The 20,702-nt window shown below is 38.4% G+C and overlaps 2 protein-coding genes across 2 annotated transcripts in view; one reads left to right on the top strand and one right to left on the bottom strand.

Annotated features, from left to right (window-relative positions):
* Window positions 1–221: 221 nt before the first annotated feature.
* Window positions 222–9,551, bottom strand: LOC140226899 (tektin-1-like). Its single transcript, XM_072307327.1, has 6 exons — window positions 9,378–9,551; window positions 7,580–7,822; window positions 6,587–6,752; window positions 5,805–6,077; window positions 4,806–5,028; window positions 222–1,469 (listed from the first exon to the last, which is right to left on the bottom strand). Exons 2-6 carry the CDS (start codon window positions 7,767–7,769, stop codon window positions 1,113–1,115), a joined length of 1,209 nt encoding a protein of 402 aa, XP_072163428.1. The 5' UTR covers window positions 7,770–7,822; window positions 9,378–9,551; the 3' UTR covers window positions 222–1,112.
* Window positions 9,552–10,092: 541 nt separating this feature from the next.
* The window catches only part of LOC140226898 (tricarboxylate transport protein, mitochondrial-like), a 37,237-nt gene continuing 26,627 nt past the window's right edge, over window positions 10,093–20,702 (top strand). Inside the window, exons 1-2 of the mRNA XM_072307326.1 lie at window positions 10,093–10,176; window positions 10,444–10,659. Of these exons, the coding sequence (XP_072163427.1) occupies window positions 10,485–10,659 (175 nt within the window). The 5' untranslated portion in view covers window positions 10,093–10,176; window positions 10,444–10,484. The remainder of the gene's footprint in view (window positions 10,177–10,443; window positions 10,660–20,702) is intronic.

Here is a 20,702-nt window from a genome sequence, read left to right as displayed (position 1 = left end):
AGCCGAACAGTAATTTATATATAGACATATCGATGGTGATTTTTAGAACTGAATTTTAACTTCGTTGTATACAGAATTCTATTATAACCATGCTCGTTATAACAGGAGTGCAATGAAAATATGAAATTTCTTATTATATTCCATGATTTTGCAAGAATTTATCATTCTCAATATTTGATACTCAATGATAATGAAAGGAAGCGAATCTCACTCTTGCTTTATACTCACACAAATTGTGTTGATATGTTTATTAACATTAACTTCTCATATATACAATTTGATTCATACAGTACTTCCTCAACACTACATGATCAATGTGAAAGTCACAGAGAACAGGACATCATATACAAACCAAATAATTTTTCAGACAAGGATCACAAAGTAACATTTCATCAATGGAACACAAAGAAGGAAGCTACAGCTGTAATTCAATAATACAAGTAGACAGATGTCAATGAAATACTTCAAAGATACACAAAAGGTCTCAATATCTTCTTTTTAATTCTCAAATCTAGTGATTTCATGATTGGCTTTTTTTTTCCTACATATTTTCAGCATCTCTAGTATAAATCATTAGAATACAGTGCGCATGGCCAGCAGACAGATTATTAATATTGAAAAGCATGGCAGAGTCAAGGTGTACAGGTGCTCCTAAAGAATCAATATATGTCAATTATAAAGCAAAAGCGATGAACGAAATACTTATCAAAGTGTTTTTTTCAGGGCCAAGTTCTAGACATGAAGGTTACTTCTGTCATTCCTTGTATCTTCTGACTTGGTAACATATGTCAAAGTTCTGTTTCCACAAGATGTTGGATGCTCCTGTCTTTTACAGCAAGGTTAAAAACAGAACAACTTTTCTTCAAGAGCCTGCCTTTGTATTCAGGTGCATGCAAATAATTCTACATGAGGAATGCTCATGCAAAACTTAGGGGCTCTACCACCTTCATACTTCATTTTCAAAAAAAAAAAAAAAAAAAACAGCTTCTGGCTTGCCCTTGAAAGAATCTACTGGACTACTGCTCAGTTGTTGTTTTTTTCTCTCGTGCAGTAGAGACAGTAGATACCCAAGGGCTTCATTGAATTTGAGTTTGGGGGTTCCCTGCATTATTCTAGTATCGCTTGATGTTGATGCTTTTCCTGAGGGTCATGCACTGCACGTTGTCGATGTTCAGCGACTTGGACTTGATGTCAATATCTTCCTCGAGGTTGAGCTGGTTGCGGATCAGCCCCTTGAGCTCGGCTTGGGCCTGGGCCAGGGTCATCTGGAGCCGTTCGATGTTGGTGTTGATCTCGGTGACCTCGCCGATGAGGCGGTACTGGACGGGGTCCCGGCACAGCTCCACATTGGGCCGGTCCGTGCGGTTGTCGAGGCGGGTCTCGGCGAGCTTCTTGGGTCCGATCTTGTCGTCCGACGCCTTCTGGAGCTTCTGGATGTTCTCTTCCATCTCCCTGATCTGGCCAAGGACCTGCAGTAGAAGAAATCATGTACACATCACTTTAGCAGTGCATCATTTGAATGGACATGACTTTTCAACACCACAGAAAGGGCATTGTAAACTGATTTGAGGTGAGCAAACATTTGAAACTGTAGTCACCATTGTAGTCACTTTCATTAAAAAACAAAAACTACATCTACTGATGCAAGGCTACATTCAGATTATTTACAGACCAAAGGAAAGCCTGTTCATCTTTGTTCAAAAAGGAACTGTAGTTAGATGGTTCAGCAGAGTATTAAACAAAAGTGAAAAAGTACTCAGATAAAACCCCTGTTCCTGTATCACCTCACCTATACCATGATTAGGTAAACGATATTAACAAGAATGACACAAGAATGGATTTCATGTCATTTCTGCAAATCTCATGGCTGCGCATGATCATGTACATGAATGATAATCCCTATTGCAGGCCCGTAGCCAGGGGGGGTGCGTCGGGTGCGTACGCACCCCCCCAAATTCTGAAAGGTCCACTTTTTCATAATAACGGTTTTTAGCAATTCTCAAGATAACAATCCAAATAAATATAAAGACACATTATATGCTACGTAAATGTGGAAGAGTACGTTTAACAATGTTAAAAATAATTGTACGAAACCCTTTTGTCGTATGAACCATCGGATCGTCCCCATGCACACAAACACAAATGTTATGTATCAATTTGTGCGAGCTATTATTATATTGGCACTGCATGCCATGGCCCTTGGCGCGTGTGACCGGTGTTTTTTTTTTTTTTTTTTGCACTGGCCGCCCGAGTACGTGCGATTCGTGGAGGACATTGAGGTTGACACTTGCATTTTTTCACAGCAACAGAGGTAAATGGATGAAAATCTAATAGCCTCAAGTTTACATATATGATAAAAATTAAAGAAATTTCCTCGAAATTACTATAATCGAAAACCTGAGATATTTTATATCTACGTCTCACAAAGATATAGTACATGTATATATATAAGTACATGTTGGCATGATAATGCCTGGGGATAGACTATTATGTCAACTATTTTCCATTATGAATGCACGCTCCAATCAAATTGTGAAAAGGTGGTCATGAATTAGCATCTCTTACGAACGATCAGGAGAGACAAAACAAAATGAAAGACCTGTCTTACTCCAGTTCTCTCCTTGGGCCATTATGCATGCCATATATAACGAATTATAATAGCTGCTTTTTCTAGCCCTTTTGCTAGTACCAACATTCGAGAAAAGATCATCTATCAAGTAACTGTACGATCTCCGTGCATAATCTAATGCTTTTAAACACACTTGCCTACTCGCCTTCAGTGGCATTTACTTACCAACAAATTATTAGTTATACATTTTCTCATGTTGTGACAGTTCGATTGGTTCTCATTTTGAAGTGAGCCAAAACCAAAGAACATTCTCACTTATAATTTCCAAAGAGTATTATGCAGGCACGCAAACTCAATTTAGTTGTATTTCATTTAAATGTAAAGGGTAAGAGGGTATGAGAGAGAATGCTGAGCTATGTAGTAAAATGGTAAAGTAAAAAGTTTGTCAGATAGTATTACAAAAGCCTGAATATTGCAAGAGCTCCGGAGTAAAAACAGTCAGGGAAAAACCCTATGTATGACAACATTGTGAGAGCGTTAGACTGCATTGTGACGCGTCGTTATTTAATTTACATTCTTTATTCATATTTTTCATAAAAAACACAGGTAATGAGCCGGATTGGGTTAAAATTCTCACTTACAGCTTTGTAGAAGTCTGAGTCAACAGTATCACACAGTACTTCAAGACGTATTAGTACAAACGATTTCTTGAGCCTGCACCGTTTCAGGCTCTGTTCTGGATACGGCGGTAGAAACTCATTCTTTTTTGTTGTTTTATTTTATCATTATTTACTAATCTCTTTTCTAACTTACAGGTAGCGGATTTCTTTGCAGGCCAAATTCGGAAATGTACTGTTGATTATTACTTATACATTTTCTCATGTTGTGACAGTTCTATTGGTTCTCATTTTAAAGTGAGCCAAAACCTAAGAACATTTTCACTTATAATTTCCAAAGAGTATTATGCAGGCACGCAAACTCATTTTAGTTGTATTTCATTTAAATGAAATGGGTAAGAGGGTATGAGAGAGAATGGAAAGTGCTGAGCTATGAAGTAAAATGGTAAAGTAAAAAGTTTGTCAGATAGTATTACAAAAGAAACTCATTCTTTTTTGTTTGTTTATTTTATCATTATTTACTTATCTCTCTTCTAACTTAAAGGTAGTGGATCTCTTTGCAGCCCAAATTCGAAAATGCCTAAGGACAGCTAGTAACCAAATATGCTACTATAATTTGATAAATAAGAAATAACCATTCCAGTATGTATCTTAGTGTGCACAGTAAGACAGATCAAATCAAATAGGAAAACATCTGAGCACTAAGCCTGAGGTCTGAATTTGCACTCAACTTCTTCCAATGGCTAACGGATGTTTAATTTTTGAATTTCACTGACCTCCAAATTTCACAAAGAAAACCTTCTTAGATGGTTAATATGACATTTGACTGATATTGGAGATGTTTGCGAATCGGATCTACTACCTTTAATATTATTAAATCTGAAATGATTATTTGAAAGTTCGGAAATGCTGGAAATATCCTACCACAAGGAGGCAAAATATAAATGGTTCACATTTACAATTCATTTTGTTTTAAAAATTTTCTTATTTATTTTCGTTTTTGACAAACTCGCATACCAAGTTTCAGGCCTGCTAACGCGGGTATACAATAGAAAAAATAAAAGTTAAAACAACACCAGGAAATCACTATTCTCAATTTTGCGGCGCGCTACGCGCGCAGAGTCTCGAACACAATTAAACTTTGCAACTTCCTGGCAAAATGAGTTTTTACTATTTCCTAGATGAAATACCGTAACGCGATTGCATGCAACAGACAAAAATACAAATTTCCTCGAGACTTTAAAACGTCATTAAAACAGTCAAAATTCACAATTTGAGGCGCGCTTCGCGCGCAAATTCTTATACAACTTCTGTAGTTCGGTCGTCCAAAGAATATATATATATATATATATAATTGTGTGTGTATGTGTGTGTGTGTGTGTGTGTGTGATCATTGGTATTGGTACCGAAGGTCCGTTTTTTTAGTGACCGCACCCCCCCTTGAAAAATCCTGGCTACGGGCCTGTATTGGGGTAAAGAATAGCCAAAAACAAAATAAAAACAAAGCCTAAACAAGCAAATGAAATGAACAAGTGAATTGGTGGAGCAGGAAAAAGCCTCTAGGGAGCTGGAAGCCTCTAGGGAGTCTCCCAGCTCACAGGATGTCCCAGCCCACTCACCTTGGCCAGGTGTGTCTCCAGCTCGCCCTTGGTCTTGTCCGTCTCCCGGATGCGCTTGCTGAAGGCCAGGTTGGTCTCGTCCACCTGCTGCTGCATGTCGTTGGCTGTCGTGTTCAGGAGGCTGTCCACGACGGCACGGAGGTCAGCGGCGTTCTTGCGGTCACGCTCAGCCTTGAGGATGTTCTCGTTGGAGAAGGACTGCCACTCCTCCGGCGTGACCGAACTGCAATCACGGAAAGACAAAAGTATCATGTAGTTTTAAAATTTGCCCGAGGCTCAAATATATTTAGGTGGTTCAGAATATGTTCACATAACATGTGATGGAACTTATCATTCAAATCCCTGACCCCGCTCAGTCAACCAGGCTGAGAATTTAGAACATTTGAATGTTTCTTATAGTGACTACCACTCGATGTTCAAGATGACTGTTTATGAAATAATGTCAATGAAGTTAATGAATTCATATCAAATGAATAGAGTGGTCGAAGTTTCATTGCAAATTCATGCACATTTCGAATGCTATAGAACTTTTTATGTTTGCGAAGTTTTTATGTATTCTCAAATTGATATACTGCATATTCCTCACAAGTCTCCCATCGACCTATACACAAGTCTTCATTAAATAATTATCCTATACTGAAAATGGAAAAATGGCAACAAATCATACCCTTGGCATCAGATCATTTTGTAAAGTTGCATAAATATAACAATAAAGACTTTGCTTTGGATTGGGTTTTATTTACATAATGATTGCGCAAAACTAATTCTCATGGAGGGCATGTAAGTCGATGAGAGATCAGTGGGGAAATGACAGCAAAACCTGTAATTTGCCAATGGCTCCTGAAAACATAAATCTTACAAAATTCCGCAGTTCAATCAGATTCTAATGGAATCTCAAAGTCATTTGGTTCATTAACTTTTTAATTTTTATCAGTCAGCCTTCAAATAAAGTGGCATATCACCCAATTAGTCAGAGTGCAGAAGGCATCAGAAACTCACTTTGTTTCGATCCTTGCGACGCCATCCTTGAATTGGAGCGTGGAGTTGTCATCCCTGAGCTCACGGCAGTTCTGGTCGATGCTGAGGGCACCAAACTTGTCCTTGAGGTCCTTCTCGAGGTAGAAGCGGCGTGACCTCATGATGCGAATCTGCTCTGTGATCTGATCGAGGGTCTTCTGTAGGAGCTCCATCACACCTTGGATTGTCTCGCGCTCCTTCAGCAGGTTCTTCTCGACATCGTCGTGGACAAGGTCAATGCCAATGCGACCCTCTCTGATAGACAAAGTGAAGCAGAATGAATTCATATTAAACCAAAATCATCCAAAACAAGCAGATCGAGACATCATCTGCTGTATCTAAAGTCAGCAAAATATGCTCTCTACTGTACACAAATAGTGGACAACCTTCATTTTTCTCATTTAGTACAACTGATGAAATTATGACAGTAATGCAAACACAGAGATTTCTTTTTTTCTGGCTTCAAAAGTTTAACAAATAATGACATGTCACTAGATAGACAAATTGGCATCAAAATCTGTAGAATGATGGTTCAAACATTTGACCTAATGTAAATGACAAGTTAATGACAGGAGTTATGAATTCAGATGAAAAATTTAAGGACAACTGTAGTAAACTGAAATTTAGGCAACTCTTGCATAGCTGGCATCAAAACGTAAAACTTTTGAAAAAAAAAAATATATATATATTTATGTATAATACATTTAAGGATAGACAAAATGTGGCTTCATGAGTCAACTGGAAGTGTCCAGTGATACACTTACCTGAAATTTAGACACTGGTTGACAATGCTCAGGGGCTCTATACAGGCCTCCAGTGCATTCTGTAACCTTGTCTTGTATGCGAGCAGCATTTCAATCTCATCCTTAGTATCTTTGAGTTTCTTCTCCAGCTCATCCTTCCAGTATGTGACATCATCAAGTCTTTGTTCTGAAGGAAAATAGGATCAGATTTAGGATGATGGTTAAAGGGTACCACCATGCAAAGATTGTTTTTGCTTTATGTAACAGATAAACCATTCATAAACATGCAGTATATCACAACTGTATTCATAAAAAACAAACAAACAAACAAACAAACAAACAAACATTCATGCAGTCTTTTAATTACATGTAGTTGCGCTGTCACAAGACTTCATACCCATAGTTGATGCAATCAATACTCTGTATAGAGCAATATATCCCTGGCCCCTGCATGTACACAGTCACAACAGCCCCTTGTGCATCTGTCATAATACAGCTAGTCTATATATGTCTACTATATGTGAATGTGTGTAGCTGATGATTTACTATTTTTGCTGATGCAGTAGACCCAATAATTCAGAAGCAACATGCACTTAACATGTTTGTGTAACATTAAAATGTGAAGACAAGTCACACACAGAATCTAAAGTGTATAACCTTGAAACTGACATACTTGATCAATTCTGGAAACAAAATTGATTATCTCTTGATTTTCTCTGCACATAAATCATAGCCATGGTAAGTTGCAGTCCTTTTGTACAAATGTAATCTGTAAAGCAACACATCCCTTTTAAACAAAAGTCTTACTTTGCCCTTATTTTCATAAATCTTGATGGCAATGAAGACATTGAATCCTGACTAATAAAACTTGAATAACCATTGTGACAAACCAAATAATGACTTCATGAAAGTGTTTGTGTGTAATACTAAATGGAGTGTCTGATCTCATTGTATTTCTCACTGCCAAGAACTAATATAAACCATGAACCAAAGAAAATTGTTCTTGTTAATTACCAAATTTTTTGTTGACATCTCTCTGTGTCTTCTTGGTAGCTTCATCTGTCTCATCAATTAGTCTGTTGCTTTCATCAATCAGTCGTTCAGCACTGGCACGCTGCTTCTCTGCACTGTTATAGTTGGAATGATTTGAGTAGTTCCATTCGCCATGAGTGAAGCGCTGCGGTGGCTGGATGAGTTTGGACATTTTTTTTTTTTTTTTTTTCAAGTTGATGTGACTTCTTTGAAGGCTAGGTGGATCTGTGAAGAGATACAAGGAATGGTTGGTAAACATTACACTTTTGGACACTGATCCTCTTAACATGAGTCAATGAGACAATTTATCATTTATAGACCTAAATCTACCTTGCATTACGTGTAGAACCACCACCTAGTTACATATACAAATACAATGTATAGAAAATGCCCCAAGCATGGTAGGTGTCCAACACATCAACACTAGAGTGAAACCAACACCCCTCTATTATGGCATTGCGCGTACAGAATGAACATTCACACATGAGACTATGCGCAGTGGTTTTGCATTCTTCACTGGGGATTTGAAGATGTCCAAATATTACTGAAAAACCCAATAGTAAACAAGATCAACAGCAAAACAATGATACCGTTGATTATAAATGCACATTGAAAAAGCATGCATTTCACACGAATTGTCATTGGAGGAAAAGGGTGTTGATTTCAAAATCATGGCACAACTAAGCGCATCAAAATAACACCCCACACATTTGAAGCACTTACCAAGTGTATCTAGGAGTGTGTACCGCAAATCACATTTTTGATGCACACTTGTAAATTCATCAGTGTGTTTTCTTGACATGTGAGTAAAATTTCAGGCATACTGTGAGATACTTTAAGTTTCTCTTGATTAAAAAAAAAAATTACGGTGTCGATGTATTGGACACCCACCCATAGTACAGTGGGTGTCCAACACATCAACACTGTAAATTGAAAGTAATGAAAGCGACACCCCTTTTATTTAGCATTGCACGTACTGAACGAAATACTGCGCATGAGCCTGATGAGGCTATGCGCAGTGGTTTTGCATTCTTCACTGGGGATCTGATGATGCTGAAATATTACTGAAAAACCCGATAATGAGATCAATAGCAAAACAATAAATGATAGGCCTACCGTAGATTAATGCGTGTATTTCACACGACACGTAGAACGTCTAGACGTATTGTCAATGGAATGGAGGGTAGGGGAAGCGTTGGTTTCAAAACTACGGCGCAACTGACTGCATCAAAATAGCAACCCACGCGTTTGAAGCAGTTAATCGAGTTATTTTTGCTCCATCCCCATCCTTTTCTATGTTGATTCTGCCAAATCGTGATATATCGGTCCCCTCTCATTCTGCGTGTGCATCTCTACTATAACCGCACCAGCGACCCCAACCCGTACTGGTTACAGGCTACAGCGCCCTGCGCCAGGGTTACTCTACTTTGTGCAAAGCAAAGTCTAACGAAAACGTTATATATTATTCGATGGAGGTTGAAAGAAGTCCCCAGCTATGACGAAATGAATGGCGTGAATGGAGTGGTGGATTATTTCGCGATAATGCCGCTGATTCTTGAATCCTTTGACTATTGATACATAGACGCCAAGAAATGACAGAAGTAATTTAATAATTGTATGTTCATGACCATGTCCATACACAGCATGGCATGGTTCCTAAACTCCACCCTGGCACCAGCTTTTCTTTCTTTCTTTCTTTCTTTCTTTAGATGGTCTATTTATTTCTTTATACGGGTGAAATATCTAGTCTAGAAAATCAATAAATTTCGTTCATACTCACCGAAAGGAACTTCACTGTCAATGTTCTACTAGGTAGATCTCCTTCCTCACAACTGTGCCTGTGAGTAGTTATCTGCACAAATGAATGGCACCAAAAGACACCACAATAAACGCCACTAAACATACACAATTCAAGTCGTCTCCAACGCTATAAAACGTATTGGTACCGTAGGCGCCTGTACGTACGTGTGTGCATGTGTACGACAGAAGCTCGATGTTTGTGTCGCGGCATAGCAACAGACGTTGTATTTTCTTTTAGGGGAGTGCCTACTTGTACTAAAAATGGTGTGAACATACGGTCACTAATTACCACGACATTATTTTGTTTTTCTTTTATTCATTATGAATTGAAATTCAATTATGATTTATTTTACCTATATAGGTATTTTTTTTACTAGATGAGCACAGATTAATAACGTAATTTTAAACAACTGATAGAGTATTGTACCCTATAATAAAGTGGTATATTCCCACATTGACAAGATCCAGCGCTTCCGCATACGTCATTACGTATCTCGCAGGAGACTTGACTGTAGTCTAGTTTGCGAGATTCAGCGAGACTTTCAAAAGCGCGAGATCGACCGTCTGCTTCTGTTGACCTTTGACCGCACACACCCCCATGACGTAGCGTAGACACTCTTCGGGTACCAAAATACCGTTCTTACTACGAGATCTTCAGCTGAATGTGAAGGCAGAGCATCGCTCCACTCCTACCTCTGGCGGGGATCGGATCACGCGATAATCTGTGGGAATACTCGGAGCGGCTTACGATCTGAGCTGAGCAGCTAGCAGGTACCTAGGTATGTTGGCGAGCGAGCTGTTCTGTGTGTTAATTTGCCTTTACGGGTTACCTTTAGGCCTACCCCAGATTCTGGCATTGATTTCAATTCGAATGCACACTTAGTTTATGTCAGCTGCTTGTTGCTGCTCATGCTGCATGCTGCTGAACTGCCTGAACTAGATTGGTAGAGACTACGACCATGACGACCTGCTAACGTTAGTACGAGACAGGTCAGTGAGAGTATCCAAAAAATCCAAGCCGCAAATTTTGTTTTGCTCTTTTCTAGTAACTACTCCAGTGTTTGGCAGCATCTGAAAAGAGAAGGCAATGAGTTCACTACCTAATAACCCGGAGCTCCGTCTCAACGACGTCGGAGGCACTGTAGTTCGTCGAAATTTGTTCGGCAGTCCGAGTCCCGCTCCCAGGACATTCGCCGCTGCTGCAGCAGCTCCTCAACGTACAGGAGGCAAAAAGACGCATCCCGGCAAAGCGATCCTTGCAGGCAAGTAACTATAAACTTCCCTACCCCCTTCAAACTTTATCACGCATGCATAGGAACAAGGTTTTGTCATGTATCAGTGTGTATCAACATCAGTTCGGCAGTAAATTACCAGACTCCATTGTTTGAAGGAGAATTGAAGCTTTCAGCATGTTCAGTGATGATAATTCAATACTACCTATTTTATTATTATTTACTAATTTAGTCAAATAGTTTCATGAATTTGCTAAGGTGACAAATACTAGAAGTGTCGTATCTGAGTACCAGTAATAACATATAGATCTAATGTTAGATGTCTAACTTGTTAGATGTGTAGCGTGTCAAAATAGCGTTAAGGCCACCAGTTGTAACGTTTAAGTGTTCAACATGTGATTTTGTGAAATTATGAACAAATGCTCTCGATCTTGTAACAAAATGTACTTGTAAAGGCAAGAGTTCCTTTTGAGACAGCCACCCAAGCAAACAAAAGTGAGTGCGTGCATCCGTGCGTATCGCAAGCAAGGTTAGGCTAGTAAGTAGTAGGTAGAGTTGTATAGATCTGCATTGATTTAGTACTAGCGTGATGGGGTGGCTGTCTCAAAAGGAAGTCTTTCCCTTGTAAAAATTAGGGAGATAAATTAATGTTGAGAACTGAGACAACGCAAATAAGGTGAACCGAATGCAATGAAGTCTATGTGTTTTCATTCCGAGGACAACTCGCCCTTGGTAAACTTCTTCATTCTAACATAATTTACATTTATATTCAAATTATCTTATAGCAACCAATAGAAATAAATGGAATGGAGGACTTCAATAAAATGGGACTCAGGGAGAGTCTAATTCAATAAACTAACCAATAAGTAAAGAGGAGCATGAGATGATGGAAGCAGGAGGGGGTGATTACGTAAGAATGGGAGCTGTCTGAGCTCAACTCAAAAATCAGGTGTGGGATGAAATGATACTAACACACCTGCCAGGGGCCTGTTTCATCAAACTTTTTGTCAGTGATTTACACTGACAACTGTTAAAAGCTACTGAAATCCTTGCGTCTGATTGGCTGATGGAAAATTTGTCAGTGAAAACCTCCGACGAACTCGTTGATGAAACACCTCTCCAGGATAGAGAAAGAATGAAGGTGACAAAACTGAACAAGAGGAAAGGTATCTGAAGTGATGGTGATATAGGTGACAACTGATTATCATTAACTTAACTGAATTAATACCAGACTGCAAGGCAGTGCTGAAAAGCAAACTAATGCAAATTAATACAAAGTCTAGACAGACAACAAAGGGAGAGTAGACAAACCAGATGTACAGCAAAGTAAGCAACGACAAAATAACGGTCCTACACGGCTACAGATGGAAATTCTGCACATCTAGCTTTATATTGTTAGACACCTAAAATAGGATGGTATTGTGAAAATCTTCATAGGTTTCTTCCAAAGTTTCTTCCTAAGTCGAAAACTTTGGAAGTGCCCAGGAAAGACAAAATTGGTATTCTGAAATTTCTTCTGAAGAACTTCTTAATGCAAATTAGGCCATCCTTATCCCCGCCCATGTCCTTTCTTAAGCCAATACGAAATGCCGTATCATAAGGAACCAACCAATGAAAATCGCATATTTCTTATGACGTAGGGTTAAATACACGTGTGCACGGCATGTTCCCTTTCTCATGCCCAATTCGCGCATTAAAGGACAAGTCCACCTTAGTTATACAATACTATGGATTGAGTGAATGCAACAATATTAGTAGAACACATCAGTGAAAGTTTGGAGAAAATCCGACAATCCGTTCAGAAGTTATGAATTTTTAAAGCACGTGTGCAATCACTGCTGAATGAGGAGACTACTACTGTATGATGTCACATGCGTACAACGGTATAAGGACGGTACAACGGTATGAAGAGAATTTCACAAAACTTTGTTTTTTGAATAAAGTGCACATTTCTTCGACTCGTAGTACTGACATGTTAAGGGAAATATTATTCACCTTGCCTTCTGAAAGAGAGAAGTCGAGTGTTCTTTTGTTATGCGAGAAAAGTTAAAATATGTTGAATTTTCTTTATACTTTCTTTAAATATCGTTGTACTTAATGTGACATCACAAGCTATAATAGTCCTCTCATCCAGCTGTGACTGAGCAGAAACTTCAAAAAAAATCATAAGTTTTGAATGGACTGTCCAATTTTCCTCAAACTCTCAGTGATGAGCTCTACTAATATTGCTGCATTCACTCAACCCACATGTCTATGAAGGTGAACTTGTCCTTTAAAGTACATGTTTGCATGCTGTGAATGACATGCGCCCATCACAATGTTTGCAGCTTGCTATGTCTTAACAATGTACTTAGGACAGGGGTGGAACTTCCCGAAATATCTTCCTAAAATTCTTTCCTAAGTGCATCCTAGAGTCTTACCAACTTCTTCCTAAGTCAGAAATTTGCATACTCCCGCCCCCTTCCTGAGTTTAGGAAAAAAACTTAGGAACAGACTTAGGAAGAAACTTAGGAAGATTTTCAGAATATCACTTAAGAAAAAATCCTGACTTAGGAAGAAATTTCTTCCTTGGAAGGATTTCAGAATGCCACCCCTACTCTGGGGGTGGGGGGGGGGTGGGGGGGGGGGGGTGGGGGTGGGGGGAGGCATTACTTACTAGATAAGCAAGGGTGGAGTTAGCCCGACTTATAGCGACTGGGCTGTGTATAGTTCGGGTTAGGAGTATGAATGGGGGAGGGGGGACATATCCACAAATTAGGCAATCATAATGTCTGAGACTGAGTACGATGAGGTGAGAAATAAAGCAAATTGTCCTTGTGGAAGGTTCGACCTCCCATGCCAAAATTCGACTACACACTAAAGCATAGGTTTTACATGTAGCAGGCAGTCAAAGTTTGAAGGCATTGTCATGATTATGGTCTAATTATGGACGGCTTGCGCTTGCCTTACTTGAACTTGATTACTTGGCAATCACTCTGTATTTTGATACAGAGTATGTGCCAAGAAATAAATTCGAGTATTTCTTACCTCATCGTACTCAGACATTATGATTGCCTAATTTGTTATTATGTCCCCCTCAAAAAAAAAAAAAAATTACAACAGATTTTCACATTGATAACACCCAATATGATTAGACCATCTAAATGCTACTTCAGGGTCGTGAAATACAACATCTTAGCTCTATTTTGCAGAAAACCCCATTCAATTTGGTTAAGCGGTCACAGAGAAATGTGGATTATTGTAAAGCATGTCATGAGTCTGATTCTTCCAAGTTTAGCACTTGGATGCTCTTGGAACTGCATATTAATGTGTGAACACAATAGACAGAGCTTGGAGGGAAGAGATTCCTGACATGCTCTACAAGTGCGTTTATCAACTCTTTTTCTCGGCAGAAACAGGTTTTCCAAACGGCTTCCAGGGAATTTTTACGAGATGATAAACGCAAAGCTGTTTTGAAAGCCTTTTCGGAAAGCCGCAAATTTGTGCTTTCCGAAACAGGTTTCCTAAACAGGTTTCCAGAAACCTGTTTCTAGAAGCCTTTTGAAGCGAGATAAATGCAAATCTGTTTTGAAACGGCTTTGTACTGCACTTTAATACGAACCATGCACGCCTTATATGACCTCTTCTCCTCGGGTTGAATTGTGCAATGCAGCTGTGTAGTGACAGGCCAGTTATCATGTTCACAAAGAGTTGATAAACGCAACTATTTTGAAAGCCGTTTCTGAAGGGCTTTGGAAACGGCTTTGGAAAGGGCTTTGGAAACGGCTTTTGAAAGCCGTTTAAACAGGAAAGATGATAAACGCAGCCTTTGACCACTGAAGCAAATCGAATGGGGTTTTCTGTAAGATGTGGGCAAAGAGTCGTAGTTTCATACTTTAAAATTGTATTTGGATTGATTCACTATTTTTAAAGTTATCGTAGCAGAGGGTACCATAACATTGTAATTTGGGGGGGGGGGGGGGACATACGGTATAGTTATGGTTGAAATGGGGCTTCAGGTTTCCAACTTTTTTGTGAGATTTATGAGAAACCTCTTATGAAATATGAAAGAGTACATACAAATCTAAGAGGAGTTCAAAGTTTATTTGATGAATATTTGTTTTGAAATGGCTGAGATGCTAAAAAACCGAGATGTTCTCAAAAGAGATGGGACCCACCTTTTATTGGGACCGGTGTGTTTTACTTTATTTTTTTATCTCAGCCTTTTCAAAACAAATTTTCATCAAATAGACTCTTAATTCCTCTTAGAATTTTTACCCTTGCATATTTCATAAGTGATTTCTAGTCATCTAGCAAAAAGTTCATCTGAATCCCCAATCTCAATCAAAACTATTTGAAGAGTTAATATTTTAAGTCACATCACATGAATAGAGACAAAAGAGTATGAAGCTCTTTGGTATCTCTTATCTCCACATTATGACTTTACTAAAAAGAAATGTCAGAAATAGTGTAGTGTACATGGGTATGATTTTATGCTCTTCAAAATTGGGCTTTTTCTCCTTTTTCTTTCATTTTTATGCCTCCGCCAACGAAGTGGCCGGAGGCATTATGTTTTCGGGTCGTCCGTCCGTACGTCCGTCCGTCCGTCCGTACGTCCGTCCCGTTTTGTTTTTGTCGATATCTCAAGAACCATGTGGTGGTTTTACATCAAACTTGGTATGAGGGTATATCCTGGGGGGATAATACTTTGTTTGGATTTTAGGGTCACGGGGTCAAAGGTCAAAGGTCACAGGTTATTTTGTGGGCGGAAAAAGGTTGAAAATTCATGTTTTTCTCCATATCTCGCAAATGGTTCAAGGTATCTTCATGGAACTTAGTATATATGCTTGTTCCAATGGGCAGTGATTATCTAGGGAAGTTGGGGGTCATGGTTCAAAGGTCAGGGGGTCAAAGGTCAAGGTCAACTCCTCAAAATATCACTACTTTCCTTATATTTATGCAATGCCTGAAGGTTTTTGTTTTTGTTTTTTTAACTTGATGTATGCATGTATTACCCAATATATATTCTGTGGGAAGTTTCTTGCCAAAAGGTCAAAGGTTAAAAGGTCAAAGGTCAAGTGAAAGTGCTGAATTGCACTTTTTCCTCCATATCTCAAAAGTAACTCAAGGTATCATCATGAAACTTACATATTTATGCATGTTCAACCTAACAGTGATTCTCTTTGGAACTGTGAGGTCAAAGGTCAAAGGCCAGGTTTAGATAATGCTATTTTCCCATTTGATACTGAAATTATACTTTTTCTCAATACCTTGAAAATTACTCAATGCATAAACTTATAAAAGGGTCAAAAGTCAAGTAAAAATCATCAGTTCCCCAAATACCTGCACTCTGACATTTTAATCATTCATCCAATTGAACCTAGTTCTAGGAAAGTGAACATTCAGCACATTTGTGGCAAAACTGTCATTTTAATATTTTGCCAATTGTGTGAAACTGTCATCACACATTGTCAAGACATTGTACTATAGACCCATTAGTAGTATTAGGAGAACCATGCATTATGGCGGAGGCATATCAGTCGCCGTAGCGATATATCCAGTTTTTTTCCGTGAAGGTTACAGTGTTTTGAGGGTTTTTTCTCCTTTGATACAACTGTACACTGAAAACTGTTTGTACTTGTTCTTTGAACAGATCCAAGTTTGCAGCTTGTCTTCATGAAATTAGTTCATAAAATTACAACCATTCTATTTTTCAAAGAACTATTAGTACTGGTATTCATTGATTCAGTAGCCCTCAGGGAAGTGTTAAAAAAAAGAAAGAAGAAGAAGACAAAGATAAGTCTGTGTTTGTGCATAATGCGAGGACATGTTTGTCAGAGGATAGCTATGTTAAGGTATTCAACAAGGTGTATTATTTTTTTTTTTAGATGCTAGCATGCATGCCTCTGAGAAGTAGTTTCCAAGGCATTTTGAAATGGATGAATGGGATGCTACGTGTATTTTTGTATTCGTGTGGCATCATTTTCTTTTTTGTAAGTAAGATACAGGTATGTGACAGCATTCTCTGTATGCAGAGATCCTCATACATGTGTATGTGTGCTATGAGTGGTACCAGTATCGTTTCCCCTGTAATGTGTGGAGTACCAGCAGGACCATTTGCAGGAAGCTCATAAAAATAGATCCCAGTATTTCATAGTGCTGGGCAAAGAAATGAGGGCTACTGAGAGGTTTAAAAACAAAAATCAAAAGTCTGTTTAATGGATTATAGAGACTCTGTCTTTGCTTCTTTCAGACTTTCCAGCCACACGTAATTGTATGTTGATGCTGCCTCCTTACGGTGGCATATTGCACTCAAGTGACAAATGTGCAGATTAAATGTCATTTTTTATAATACACTATTTCTCATCTGTCATTAATGTTTGCTACTTCATTTCCATCCTTCATTTAGCATTTAAACTTGATTCATGAAAGATTATATTTAATGAACAAGCAATGTTCATACATTGTATGCTCCTAGAATTGTGGGACGCTGCAGCCTCATTACCACATTATCAATTGTTGATTGCATAAAATACGTGGAAGAACTGTCAGAATCCGCATCAGTCACCCAAGTAACAAATGACCAGTAAGCTATGGGACATCATTTCTGATACACTTTAATATAGATCGCTGTAAATGGTCTATTATCATTAATGTTTGATATTTCCTTGAATCTTTTTTTTTTCTAGCTGTACATGCATACAGAATGACTTTGTTTTGTGTGAATACAACTGAGCTATAACAGAGTGTCTTATGAACAATGTGTTTTACCTTCTAGGATTTTATACGCAAAAATGTGATGATTAAGACTCATCGCGCACATTATTTATCTTCCCAGGGAATCATGGTTAGAGAGAATTTTATCTGAATGGGATGACTAAGTAACCATCTTGGTCATTTAAAGGATGCTGTAGATGTTATGGAGATATTTTTACTGAGCTGTTTTAGATTTTCAATCCTGTTTTTCAAGTGAGCTTATGAACACAAAAGATAAAACAATTCTTTCAGCAAATGTCTAGCATTGAATAGGATGTGGTGTGTACATACCAATATTTTGGAGCTGTAACACTACATTTCTCCATTCGACTGGCTAAGTTTATCTTCTCAAAGTTTAAGTCAGATTACTAGAATCTTGAGCAGAAGTATTCTCTCATATTAATATGCAATCTCTCACTGTAGAAAATGCTAATTAAAAGGTTCACTGTCTAAGTTTAGAATTCAAATGGAAATCACTTTTTACTGTGGTAACATTTATGTAATCATATATTTTTTTCCCGATCCGTTCCTCATTATGTATTTCATCATAGTATCAAAATCAGACAGCCTAGATGTAATTTGCAAAAATTTGGTCAGCACACATTCTATGAATTTATATGCATTCAATTAATTGTAATGTTCAAATGGTGTGCAACATTGGATTAAATGACAACAGCCTTCACTAACTGTTTTCCCTCTTTTTACATTGAATGCTTACACATTGACAAAATTCATGAAAAAGTAAAGGGGCTGTAGAAGAGGCAAGCTTCCATTCATAACACATTTCATATGTACAGTTTAAAAATGAAAGAAATTGATTTATAAATGATTAGCTCTCCAGTCATCCAGCAGTCATTGCAGCAACACTGTGGGACACTTCGTTGACTAATTCTAATCATCTGGCGCATGATTAGCCCCCTTGACTTGCGTGCTGTCTGCAGAGAGAAATCCAATTACAGAATTGCGTGGGTTGAAGGGGAACGTCATCATGGCTATTGATAGATGGGATATATCCACTGCCTCTGACACCAAACCTTTTCACCTGACATTTGCTTTGGCTGACCAAGCTGCATCATGTTACACTGTATGTACCATACTAAATGTGTGTCAACTGTACTGTGTGCATCTTACTATCATCAACAAACTATTGGCATTGGACCAGAATGCCATCACATTCAAACAGACAGCCACAATGACCTGGCACACATTACATTGAAGATCTGGATTTTACAGGCTTACCAGGTACTTAGGCATGCACAGTGTATTCACAAATATCTCACTGTGGTATGCCAAGAATGTCTGTCACTTAATTGTGTCATGGAACAAATCTATTTACACTGTATCAAATGCTGATTCAGAACTTTTTTTGCATACTAATTACTGGTTTAATATGAAAAGCATAAAAATAGAGTCAATTGAGAACATAATGTAAGCCGGCATCAGCCCTCCCAATGATGTTGAAGGATAATTAGGTGATACGCTATCAGCGTATCACCTATTGTGATTGTCAAAATCTCTCTTTATTTTTTTTTATTCTTCTTTCTTTCTGGACAATTTTGTGTCGTCAATATCTCAAGAATGACATTACGAAATAACATGACATTTTCAGTCAACATGTCTCATGACAAAATCTAGCCACAATAAGGTTTTCATTACAGTAACATATCTATGACGTCATCTAGGCGCCATTTTGTGATTTTCGGACCTTGTCACAGGATCGATCATAACTTCATAACTAGATGTCATTTCTGTATCATTTTCGGTGGACATGAAGTTCAGGTCACGCTCTATCTTACTTTTTAACGCTAGTTACACAGGTCATCATTACGCGCGCGTAAGCGCGCGTCAAAATTTTAAAAGGCTCAAAACGACTTCCCAATGGGAAATCTCGAAGTTTCAGACAATTTTAAGCGTTTCAAACATTTTCTCGCGTGCGCGTCCGTCCGCGCAATTTCGCGCGCAGAGCCGGTAAGCAACATGAAAATGCATTTTTTTTTGACTGATTTGGATTCCTGATACTTTGAGTAACAATATCCATTGATTTCCGATCGATTTCGACCTATAACAAAGGAATGCACTGGCGTCAAAGTTGAATTTCCGCGTGCGCGTCTTTCTTCAAATATAGTGAAAAAATATGTCTTTGTTTATTTCGCCATAGCTCTTTAAATCGTCCGTCGACCCTATATTTCTATTGCATATTACAAAAGTATATGAATTGTAAATAACATTCCAAGTATCAATATTGCCAGGAAAACGCGATGACGTCATCATATCGTCATTTTAAATAAAAAAAGTGGAATTGATTTTTTTGAGGTACTGTTTCTGACATTCATTTGCTCGTATCTCTGTTGTTTAAGCTCAATATTATCCCAAATTCAGATATGTTGTACTTTGAACATTTGCCTCTCAAGTCCACGTGATGGTTTTGAAATATGATGACGTCATCATACTAGTAATTGTGATTAAAGGTAAAGACTCAAAATTGGACAGGTTTACGTGTTATGTCTATGGGAGGTGATTTTTTTTAGAACCATGCATTCACTTGACAACGTTTAAGCACCTTTACCTCAGCTGATTTTGCTTCATTTCCTCTGAAACTTAAGTATGTTGTAGCTCAGACAATAAGCTGCAGTCATCATGCATTTTATATTTTCAAATCTCCTCATCAGGTCGACAATTTTGTAGTTAAAGACTGAAAATGAGAACGGAATCTGTACGGAACGATTCCCGATTGTTCTTTGCAACTGTATATTGGTCGAATCCACGCGGCCACTTGTGGGAAGTTGAATAGCGCCATCTCAATCAGCAGTGTCACGATAGTATTATCATATATTTAAGTTTCTCATGGGATCTTCAGGATAGCCGTGTGGCGTAATCGCTTAGCGCGCTGGGTGTTAATAACTCCATACCCGGACGGCGAGAAGTTCGACTCCCGCAGGAGTTTTCTCTTTCTTTCTTTTTTTTTTTCGGCAGTTCAGCTTTACTCCGATGTCATTTATCGTATTATTTTATCAAGTATACGTAACCCGTGAGCACGGCTGCTCTATTTCCCTTGTTTTGTATTGGAGATTTGGAGATTGGGTTTGCTTCATTAATTTTGTCACACTTAATGTTGTAAATTGCCCCTTGTTACAGTGTCCCGCTTGCCACCTTTCGTTTGCTCGTTCCTTTTCTCTTCATTGGTTCTTGTTATATTGTAACAGGATAGGTAGGAACATGTACGTTTAGATAACTGGCAGGAGTGGGAGCTGATATGATTAACTCTAGTCCAGGTGTATGGCGTCTCGCTCATCTCTTTGAAATTCCAGGTTGTTATTGTTTGACCCAATATCGGAGTT

The sequence above is a fragment of the Diadema setosum genome, chromosome 4, assembly GCF_964275005.1.
Source record: "Diadema setosum chromosome 4, eeDiaSeto1, whole genome shotgun sequence".
NCBI lineage: Eukaryota > Metazoa > Echinodermata > Echinoidea > Diadematoida > Diadematidae > Diadema > Diadema setosum.
The sequence above is the reverse complement of the archived record's forward strand: the minus strand, read 5'-3'. Positions and strand labels throughout refer to the sequence as shown.

Excerpts from the sequence above, each read along its gene's own strand:
- LOC140226899 (XM_072307327.1), bottom strand. The coding sequence starts at position 7,769 with ATGTCCAAACTCATCCAGCCACCGCAGCGCTTCACTCATGGCGAATGG. Across the intron at positions 6,753-7,579 it reads AGATGTCAACAAAAAATTTG|AACAAAGACTTGATGATGTC; the intron begins GTAATTAACAAG and ends ATTTTCCTTCAG. Across the intron at positions 1,470-4,805 it reads TGGAGACACACCTGGCCAAG|GTCCTTGGCCAGATCAGGGA; the intron begins GTGAGTGGGCTG and ends CTTCTACTGCAG.